The 11,460-nt window shown below is 42.3% G+C and overlaps 1 protein-coding gene across 1 annotated transcript; it reads left to right on the top strand.

The window, feature by feature from the left end:
* Positions 1-281: 281 nt before the first annotated feature.
* LOC133130603 (actin, alpha cardiac muscle 1-like) lies at positions 282-9,306 on the top strand. The gene is made up of 9 exons (XM_061245282.1): positions 282-311; positions 554-704; positions 1,327-1,455; positions 1,970-2,080; positions 2,544-2,628; positions 3,219-3,380; positions 5,436-5,627; positions 6,484-6,665; positions 9,011-9,306. Exons 2-9 carry the CDS (start codon positions 576-578, stop codon positions 9,152-9,154), a joined length of 1,134 nt encoding a protein of 377 aa, XP_061101266.1. The 5' UTR covers positions 282-311; positions 554-575; the 3' UTR covers positions 9,155-9,306.
* Positions 9,307-11,460: the final 2,154 nt, after the last annotated feature.

Below are 11,460 nucleotides of genomic sequence, written 5' to 3' on the forward strand. Positions count from 1 at the left end.
TGCCTTTCAGCGCAAGTGGCCTGTCAACCAACCTGCCCCCACTAGGCCACTCAACCTGCGTGTAATAAATTACAGCCTAATATTAAGCCCATACAAAGGCTGCTCGGCCCATTTGGATGGACAGATTCCAGTTCCGTTGGAAGGTGGGTCGGCGGACCTGCCTTTTCCGCTCCTAAAAAGGGCTGATGATTTGGAGGTATTCGTTGGACGGTGTCGTGGGGATTCCTGTATAAATGTGGAGGCCAGGTGAAGTCTGGCTTACTCTCTCAAGGGAGCGACAGTAAACGGGCCTCCTCTCCTGCTCTAGAAGGGTGAGTTTAGCCCACAACTCCCTTCATTTTGTTTTTGGACAGTCTTAGTTTTTTTAAACAGGGCCACAGCATGTTAGTAATAGAAATAAACTTTTGTTTATTTTACCATTTACTTTACCGTAGTTACTTGTAAGCCAGCCGTGTTTATGTCCTTGCTGTTATGAATATGTGCCCAGGTGATTGGAACAAAGGACTTTGACTTTCTGTACCTGGATTTTACACCTGTGTGTGTGTGTGTACAGGACTACAGCTGACTTAGTGAAGATGTGTGACGAGGAGGAGACCACCGCCTTGGTGTGTGACAACGGCTCAGGCCTTGTCAAGGCAGGCTTTGCGGGAGATGATGCCCCCAGAGCTGTGTTCCCCTCCATTGTTGGCCGTCCCCGTCATCAGGTGAGCCCCTGTGTCCTGCAGTAACACCGTCCCTCATCTACCATGATAGACCTCATCTACCATGATAGACCTCATCTACCATGATAGACCTTATCTACCATGACTACCACGATAGCCCACAGCATTCATCTTCATCAAGATTAAGATCAATGTTGGAATAAATGTAACTACTTCCTGACTTCTTACCGAGCTCTTCCTTGGGGTATATTCTGAACGTCATGCAGTCTTAAGACCTTTTGCAACTCATGCGTTTAGTACAGTATACCAAAACCCATGGCTAAGCTTACGTAGAATTTAATCAGAGGAAGACCACGGGGTTGCTACAGAGAGAAGGAGCATAGACCCCGAACTGACTGAACCCTCCTGTACCCTGGGTCATACAATTGACAATTGCACATTGTCCTATGGAGCTGCCGGCTTCAGTCGGCGCTGACACAGTCCGCATTTGATCTGGACCATGCGGCTCTACCATTGACCACAGCATGGAGCGTTAAACAAATGAGCCACCCAGCAGCCCTGATATTTCTATTTCTAATTTTTAAAAAATCAAGAAGACGTTAATGGCTATGTGAAAGTTATTATAGTCTAATGTTTATGTGAATTGTTCTCTTGGCTCCATTAGGGTGTGATGGTTGGCATGGGGCAGAAGGACAGCTATGTTGGAGACGAGGCCCAAAGCAAGAGGGGCATCCTGACCCTAAAGTATCCCATCGAGCACGGCATCATCACCAACTGGGACGACATGGAGAAGGTACCTAAACCTGTGCAGACTCACCAGCACAGACTCACCAGCATCACGACACGCACTGTAATTATATATTTCATCATTGTCCTATGCAGATAATGATGCCTATGCAATCTTATGTTGAACTACTGTAAGGTTTGGTAAACTAATTTTATAAATAGAACTGATCAAGTGATCCATATAGGAATCCCCGGTGCAATCCTTGCCATGGCAGCTTCTGAGCTATCATAATTTGTCTGTGTGTTACACTCTCTCTTTTCTCCCTGTCTGTATAAAACAAACATGATGAGCTGGCCTATCTACTCTCCTCGTAATGGGCTCTTTCTCAGAAAACAGAAGTAAAACGCAACTGCCATTTGCTCTGTATTTTCTACGACATTATATTTGTAGATGGCTTGGGGGAAGGGGGATTCATTTTGAAACAGGGCTGTAGCATATGGGAGAAGCAGCTACCAGATCTGAAGGCAGGACACCTACGTGCCTGTTTCATGTTGGTCTCCTGTGTTCAACCTGCCCAAAGATCTGGCACCACACCTTCTACAATGAGCTGCGCGTGGCCCCTGAGGAACACCCCGTTCTGCTGACAGAGGCCCCGCTGAACCCCAAGGCCAACAGGGAGAAGATGACCCAGGTGGGCCACACCTATGCCTGCATCCTTTCCAGATTTCACTAGGGTCCACGCAAAAGATCCTGTACAATTACCATCACACATTTTATCAACCATATAGGGCCAGATTCAGCCCAGTCCCAGACAAAATAACATTTTGAGCGGAGATTTCTCCCAACAAAACTAAATTTAATCCAGGACTAGGCTTAATATGTAACATATAATATGTAACATATAAACATTGTGTTGAATTACATAACGTACTCTTTAACCTAGCTTTTACACATTTATACAGGAGATACGGGTAAACGCGGAAAAATACCCTTTTCAAGGGTACAATAGTTGTGTTCTACCACTGACTTAAACCCTTTAACCTGGACTTACCTACATTTATTGAATGATTAACCACTCAGTGGCTTGTCCTTTTTGTTTCAGAAGAACTCACTGTTACTCTTGAATGATTATTTTACACGGCCTGTTTCTGTAGATCATGTTTGAGACCTTCAATGTCCCGGCCATGTATGTGGCCATTCAGGCTGTGCTGTCTCTCTATGCCTCCGGCCGTACCACTGGTGAGTGTGTTCAGGCTAAGAAGCAAACACTAAGAGAACAACTGCAGGAGATTTGACAGGAGATAATAGTCTTTGTCTGGCCTAGTTTGCCTGGCCACCTCCACCTACCTCTAATGGAATCACTTCTATATCCCTGTCAAATAAATACAGTTTGTTCTGCAAAGTGGCATTATTTATTCTTATGTGAATGTCTTTAGAGAGCAGCAGCAGTTTGGTGGGTAGTTCATTTTGAATAAAGATATACTATGTGCTGTTGAATGGCTAATAGTGTGCCCTCACATTATCAGGAATAATTAATTAAGTTATTTTTTGTGATTCATGTACAAATCTTACTAATGAGCTATTACAGTACAACTTTCCTGGCTATTGGAATCTCTAACTATTCTGGAACAGTTCCCATGCCCATTTATTGAACTTACATTTGTTGGGCTAAATAGTAATGAGCAAACAAATGAAACAAAATGTTCAAACAAATAAGTAATGAGCATACAAGAAACTGTCAAACTGCCTTTATATACAATTTAGCCGTCTTTGGAAGTCTTTAGTGATCAGCTAGCCTCCTCTGTGTGTGTGTGTCTGTATCTACACAGGTATTGTACTGGATGCTGGGGATGGTGTGACCCACAATGTGCCTGTCTATGAGGGCTACGCATTGCCCCACGCCATCATGAGGCTAGACCTGGCAGGCAGAGACCTGACTGACTACCTCATGAAGATCCTAACAGAGAGAGGCTACTCCTTCGTCACCACTGGTAAGACCCAGGTCACATGACCAGCCAGTCCTTATACTGGTGTTGGTCTTTTTCACAAGATGAGTCATCTGCATCTACTTGAGATCACTAGTGAAAATGCTTCCATTTTAGCTAGCATGGACATAAATTTGTGCAAAATCTAATGACCCGTGTTATCCCAGTGTTATTTTAATGTTATAAAGACAATCTTGTGATGTTACTGAATGCTTGGCTTCAAGTGCCTCCATAAATGTTCAATGGGGTTGAGGTCAGGTGGTTGCGGATTGTGCAGCACTCCTTGCCTTCTTTGGTCTTTGGTTCAGCCTTGAAATAACTGTAGTTTGTTTACAATTTTTCAAAATCCTGAAACTTTCTTTTTCTTTACAGAAGACCCCAGATTTTTATTGCGGTCTTAGACTTTTAAACCCCACTGTATATGGTCAAAGTAAATCAACAAGATAATTTTGCACCATATGGATTAGTATTTCACATATTTCACATCTTGGCAAATAAAAGACACTGAGGTCCGTTGGCTTGACATTAAATACCAGACTAAAGATGAACTGCTTTCTTCTTTTTGCTTTCTGCTTATAGTCTCTGCTCTAGAAATGTGTTTTATCTCATATCCTTAGGAACAACCAAATCCAATTAACATGTACGATTAATGTCTCCTCATCTACTTACTGATCTACAGTTGGTTTGCTGATTCTTTCTGATAGAGCCTCTGAAGAAACAAATCATGGATTCTTTACAAGCACAGGGCATTAAAGGGATGAAGCGGTTTGGTCTTAATTTTGAAAGAGCTTTAAAAAAAAAAGTTCTAAAGACTAATTAATAGTATAATTTATATGGCACCCTTAAATCTTTTTCAGTGATCTGAAAGCATGCAACGTGCACTAAAGATAGCTTTTTTAGGGCACAGCAGTAGACAACAGGGGAGGGGCGGGGCGTATTAGTAGATATGTCAGCTGGCCTTTTGGTGAGGCAGGGAGGGGGTTTTTGGGGCCCAGTGGCATGCTGGTGTCCTGCCCGTAGAGGAAGGGGCAGCCAGCTCCATAGTTACTCACAGAAGATTTGTAGATCAAGCTGCGTTTCCACCACTGGGACATTCTGTCATTGAAGTCAGACAACTAGGACATACCGTACGCACACTAGCAAGCACGTGCGACACATGGGCAAACACACATACACAAAGAGTATGCATACACACACTGTGCATGTACAGCATGAACAGAACTTTACTCATCTGCTTTTTCATGCTGCCATTTAAAGCGGAAACGGCACAATTGGACAAACATTTTGTTAGTTAAGACCATGACAGGAGAAGTGCATGCATATAGCACAGCCTGCTGGCAGAAAGGCTGAATTATGCGGAAGTAGTTCCACAGAAAGCCAATATTACATTACATTACATTACATTATTGGCATTTGGCAGACGCTCTTATCCAGAGCGACGTACAACAAAGTGCATACCCATAACCAGGGATAAGTTCGCTGAAAGACCCTAGAGGGAAGTACAATTTCAACTACTACCTGTACAACAAAGATAAGGACGAGGGCCAATTTTTTTTTTTTTTTTTTAACAAAGAAACGAAGAAACAACAGAGCAAGCAAGCTTAAACAACAGAGCAAGCAACCAAACACTGCTTACCTAGCCAACTAAAAATACCGATACACAAAGCAAGTCACAGAGACAACAATTAAGGTTCACAGGGAGGTAGGGAGGGATGGGGAGAGGTGCTGCTTGAAGAGTTTGTTCCACCACCGTGGAGCCAGAACAGACAGTAGTTCTGAGCGTGAGGTGGAGGTTCGGAGAGGGGGAGGTGCCAAGCGGCCTGTGGAGGCTGAACGAAGTATACATTTGTTCCACAGTATACATTATAAGTACTTATTTAGTGTCAACACTCCTTTCCAGAACTTTCCAAACACTTGCAGCTGCTACTGCACCTTGCTGCACCCAGTCTTTTAGAGCTAGGGTTTAGCTCCGCCCCTCTTCTCTGCTGTTTTACTGCATGTGACCCCCCTGTAACACCTGATGAAGTTTTCTGGGTGTGACTCTCGCGTTCTGTCTCACAGCCGAGAGAGAGATTGTGCGCGACATCAAGGAGAAGCTCTGCTACGTGGCCCTGGACTTTGAGAATGAAATGGCCACCGCTGCCTCCTCCTCCTCCCTGGAGAAGAGCTACGAGCTGCCCGACGGGCAGGTCATCACCATCGGCAACGAGAGGTTCCGCTGCCCAGAGACCCTCTTTCAGCCCTCCTTCATTGGTCAGTCCACCATATTGTAACACCACATAAGATACATTTCCGTGATATTATATCAAATTGTTGTGCACAGCATATAATGCATTGATTTCCCCTGCTGATTCTCAGTCTGCTGCCCCGAGTTTTATCTTCAGCAATTAGATTTCACCATTTCAAATATTTAATAACATTTTATCCTCTATTTCAATCACAACTTAATACTAACTGTCTCAGAGTCAAGGGTATGTAATACAATAATGATATCAATAAAATGAATCATAGCAACATAATTTGGCCACTAAATATATAAAGTATACATGAAACAGTCCTCAAACAGTCCTCATTTGCGGTATTTGTCACATGACAGGGGTCATTAATCCAGTGAAATGGGGTCAGGACCTCTCACAGCGCCACCATTTTGTAGAGCACACCTTGGCTGTCTTAATCAAATTATTAATGATTCCTCATCACTGTCAGATGAAGCAGTAAACAAAATACACAGGTTAACAAATTAAAGCATAGCCTCTGCCCAAGTGCCAATCAGAAGCTCTGCTGAGGAACCGTCCAGTTGATATAATAGTTCCAGAAGAATCTGTGGTAGGGTAGAACCATGACTTTAGTACAAGGCTCTCACTAGTATCTGGGCTTCATGTTGCTTTGCCAAAGTTCATCACAGTGGATGAAATTACAGCATCAAATACCTTATTTGAAAAAGATACCAAACAATTTCTGGTAGGAGTTCTGTCAGCCAAAGTAGTGCTTTATGTACAATTCGCATATATTTCATCCTGTTTTACACATTCTGAATATTGGCATGAATATTGCTCAAAGATGCAACAGCAGTACTTTCTCTAGACTCTGATTCATGTGTCATCCCCAGGTATGGAGTCAGCTGGTATTCACGAGACCACCTACAATGGCATTATGAAGTGTGATATCGACATCCGGAAAGATCTGTACGCCAACAACGTGCTCTCCGGCGGTACGACCATGTACCCTGGTATTGGTGACCGCATGCAGAAAGAAATCACAGCTCTCGCCCCCAGCACCATGAAGATTAAGGTACAGCATAGTCAACACTCTCTCTAAATGTTTCATATTCCTGTTTTAGATATTGCGTACAGTGTCACACTGCAAAATGTGACTTAGCCAAATCTGTCTTACCTCATTGCCAATATATTTTTTTATTTAACCAAAAAAACTAAACTAAAAGACCAAAATACTAAAATACTAAAATTCCAAAGCACTGAGAATACTTCACACTTCACAGATTATTAGAGTAAAAAGACAATAAAGTCCCTATTTCACCATCCATTTTTAAAATAAAGAAATACTTGGCTTATCATGTTAAGGTACTGCTCCAGTGGATGGATGTGCCCAAAAGTCTGGTATTAAGTGTAGACTATGCCAGAGCTGACTGTGGTCAACAGCCCATCACAGCAATGCAGAGTGGGCTCTAGAGTCACCCAGGGAGGGGAGGGTTTAATTCGGCTGGCATTACAGGGTCTTACCCAGCCTCCAACAGCCCTCGCTGGCCGATCAGACCCCAGCCTGTGTGCCTGTTGAGCTTTACATGAAGCGTCTTCCTCCGTGTGATGAGAAGCAGTGGCAGACATCACATGATTTGGAGGAGTGCATGCTTGTCTGCGCTCGTGACAAGGGAGGCTATAAATAAATAAATACAACAAAAGCACTGTCATATTTTCACACTAAGTCTGTTGCAAAAACCTGACAGTTTAAAAAAAAATAAGATTTAAGCCAAATTTATGGGATGAAGAATGTTCCTTTGATTGCATGACATGGACAGGTCTGTATTGTTAATGCTTCACAGCTTTGGGGCTGGTACTGTATATTAATTTTCCAAAAGCATATGCATGGCATGTGTATGAGTGTGTGTACACAAGTTTACTTATTAGAATTTTCTATGCGTATGCAATATGGTGTCTTCAACAGTCAATAATATACAGTCACTGGCGTGGTTTTTGGATCATTAAGAAATGAAGGTATATCACAAATATCCCTTTATAAAACAAAAGTATTATGTATTATCAAGCAAAACTCCCTTTCCCACACCACACATTGAAAAAAACAAACAAACATTCAACTCATTCATCTTTCTTTGAGACTAAAATAAATATGGTCACGAATAACCACAATATTGATTCGTGGACATCTCTCCACCCTTCGCTGAAAGAAAGTACCTTTCAAAATGGGCAATCAATGCATATCAAAAATACATTGAATGTGATCAGATGGATTACTCCACAGAGCTGGGGGCAGACAGATGCAATTCATAGCAAGAAGTAATTTACGCAATCTGAGCTCACCGGGGTGCTATACGCAGACACACAGTCACGTTGCGAGCAGAAATAATGGTGTGGCCTACCTACGCCTTCTCAAGAAGGCTACACGTCTTGGGCCCTGTCCCCTGGGGCCAGAGAAGTGTGAACCACTGATAATGAACCTTTCCAGTTTGTGGCTCTTTCCATCAGGGACTGAGCTTCCTGGATTAAAATGAGACCTCGCTGCCCTATTTTGTGTCGGGAAGGAAGAAAAATAAGCATAAAACAGAGGGATAATTTGAGAATTGTTCAGAAGAAAAACAGAAGAAAGAGACAAGAAATTGTTGATGCACCTCAGCGAACGTCAATCCAAATGAGCCAGTTACCATGACATTGCAGGTCATGGCAAGGGAAAAGTTTAAACGAGAATACAACCAAAACAACTATTGCACAGCTGTGCAAGATTCTGTAGAAAGGTAAACCCAAGCAAGAGTGATAGCTGAAAACACAATTTTATTTTGATACACTGTGGTGTATTGACATGAGAATCCTTGAACTCACGTTACATTTCTGATTGGCTTGCAATATAGTTTCAACAGTGCTGCAGGGTTTACTTGAAGAGCCAATACTCTGTGCCATCTCCAATCAGTGATCACTTTATTAGGTAGACCTGTACAATAGCTTGTGAATGTAAATATTTAATCAGCCAATCATGTGGCAGCAACTAAATGCATAAAAGTATGCAGACATGCAGACATGCTTTTATGCATGATCCAACTGTTAAAATTTTACAATTATACCCTGAAAGTAAAGTCATGTTCTCTTTGGGTACATATGATGACGTTTTCCAAGCAAAAAATGTACAAATCAATTATATATTGCTGGCTAGGGGTACAGTACCTAGAGGGTGCCACCCGATAAACAAGCATCTATACCTTTTTAGGCAGTTTTCGCACCTTTACTTCTGTGAGTGTATCCAACATTGTCTGGAGTTATAGAGGTTTGTTGTTTGGCATCCCAGCTCTGCCACATTGCCCCAATACTAACCTGAGCGTGTGTGTATGGACATTGTGTGATAGCGATATGCTTATGTTCGGAGCTGACCAAGGCCTGGCCCTCCCACAGATGATCGCCCCCCCAGAGCGTAAGTACTCTGTGTGGATCGGAGGCTCCATCCTGGCCTCCCTCTCCACCTTCCAACAGATGTGGATCAGCAAGGACGAGTACGAGGAGGCGGGGCCCTCCATCGTCCACAGGAAGTGCTTCTAAACCACATCCTCCCTGCGAGACCCACCCCCTTCCGGAACTCAGCTGTCGCACGCTCCTTCTCTCGCTGGCTGTGTACGAAACTGCATACCTAACATACTACTACTACATTTCAAAACCAGCCTGAAATTTTGTATGGGTAGTATGCTGGTATGCGGGGTCAAACACAGCCACTGTCTCCAATGATTAATTTTCAGTGGTCCATTCTTTGTCCTAAATTTGTTCTCAGGCACTTGGTTCCTGATGTACATGCCTTTCTCAATAAAGTCTGCTGCCACTGTTATGGTCACATGTCATCTACTTTGTGCTGAGCATATGCATCATGTTTAGAGTAAGTCCAATCCACATTATTTTTCCATAATAAAGTAAGTAAAAGAAGCAATAAGCTGATCAGGCAGTATCACCAGAATTCAAACGACGTCATCGAAAAAAGGCTCAAATTGACTGATTTGGAAAGATTATTCAGACTGTCATTAAACCTTGAATTAACCTAAAATTGAACCTAAAATTTGATTGAATAATTGTAATTCATCTAATGTATGCAGCACAAAATACTTTGCTATATTGCTATCATAATGTGCATAATACCTAGCTCTTGTAACACAGACAACTGGAGACACAGATAAATAAAACACTGTTAATGACAACACATTACCTTTCCTAGATTGCTGCACACTGAAAATGCCATGTTAATTAAAAGCCTGGAATTGAACACATGAGATCTAGTTCACAAAAAAGAGAAGAAATAAATCTAATGCTAAGACATATTACAAACACTGTGCAGAACCAGTGTTCTTTGACATGACAAATTTACCCAGTTAAACTCAGTTAACAAGGCACACTGCAGGAAAATCAAGTCATGTACCCTGGATTAGGCCTTTCGTATCCATTTGAGCAGCTGTAAAATTAAACCCAAAGGATATTGCACATTTACATTTCAACCACTTTGCACTCATCTGCCCCTGCCCCATGGGTACCACATTACCGATCATGAGAAATTCACTGCATGGCTTCCACAGCTATAGTCCCTTCAGATATCTCCTCATCACCAACAATTCTACTGACCTTGTCATTTCATAATTATGCAATATGTTTTAATTCCCCCAATCTCAAACAGAATACCGTACATGGGTGATACATGAGACTGCACAGTGATTTTTAGACACAAGGGATATACGACCTTAGTGTCTAAGTTAATGCTTAGCCGTTCCCTCAAGGCTGATTCACATTATATAGTGGGGCTTCTGTTTATGAAGCTGGGGACTGCTTTTGTGCCTGTGGCTAGTCCCAGGAGCGGTTTGGTAGAGAAAGCATCGCCTTAGTTCTAGTATAGAATAACAAGTCCATGTGCTCTCTCTGCGTATTATCAATGTACTTGTGAGGATATAAATTACAGTAACATCAGCTGGATCCAATGTTCCTGCTGCTTTAGATATGTCTAAATAAAAGCCAGTCTGGCGCAGGGAGATCTGGCCTTACCTTGTCAGGGGTCCTAAATCAATGGCACATTGAAGACTCCTGCCCCTGTCCAACAGCTGCCCTCTCATTTGTTGCCCTGTTTTATGGCACCAATTAAAAAATGGGGGGGAGGCTAGAGGTGAGGGTGGGCTGGGAATATAAACTTGAGAGGTCACACGGTTCTTCTGGTTCCCCAGCCAGTGTGTGAGGAATTCTTCACAGGCTGAATTTTTCATTTGCTTCAGCACATATCTTTGTCTAATTATGCAGTTTAATATACATTGTTTTTGCATTTCAGAATAAGCACTTCAAAGCTATAGCAGCTGTTGACATATGAGGTTACGATGATATATCATTGTCTGTGTAACCATTAAATAGCTACAATTAATTTGGCCATATCACTGGCAAGAGCAATACACTTGGGATACCTCAAATTCACTTTAATCAGTCCTCTAAAGGATGTGAGATGTGAGCATGTTTGCACCCAGACTTTTCATGTAGCATTAAGAAATAAAGGAAAATAAAAACAGTTTTATCAGCTGAATATGCAATTCACCTGTAAGGCCAGAAGGTGGGGGCATTGAATCATGATGCAATATCTTATCAGGCTCTTATCACCTAACCAAGAATACCATAATATCCTTACAAAGGAGAAGAGAGAGAGGGGAATAACCTTTTATCAACACAAGGCCATATACGTATTTTTCAATAGAGCTGTGTTGCACCATAATATAAGTGCTTCTAACTGAGTATACATAAGTATCTGTACGGGCTAGCTGTTCTCTTCTGTCCATGTACACTGCTCAGACACTTTATCATAAGTTGACATGCTACTCCATAGCAGCTCAGAG

Source organism: Conger conger, chromosome 6 (assembly GCF_963514075.1).
Source record: "Conger conger chromosome 6, fConCon1.1, whole genome shotgun sequence".
NCBI lineage: Eukaryota > Metazoa > Chordata > Actinopteri > Anguilliformes > Congridae > Conger > Conger conger.

What these genes read in the sequence shown, in the direction of transcription:
- LOC133130603 (XM_061245282.1), top strand. Translation starts at nt 576, where the DNA reads ATGTGTGACGAGGAGGAGACCACCGCCTTGGTGTGTGACAACGGCTCA. An exon ending in ACAGGGAGAAGATGACCCAG is followed by an intron (nt 2,081 to 2,543) that starts GTGGGCCACACC and finishes CTGTTTCTGTAG; the next exon opens with ATCATGTTTGAGACCTTCAA. An exon ending in TGCCTCCGGCCGTACCACTG is followed by an intron (nt 2,629 to 3,218) that starts GTGAGTGTGTTC and finishes GTATCTACACAG; the next exon opens with GTATTGTACTGGATGCTGGG.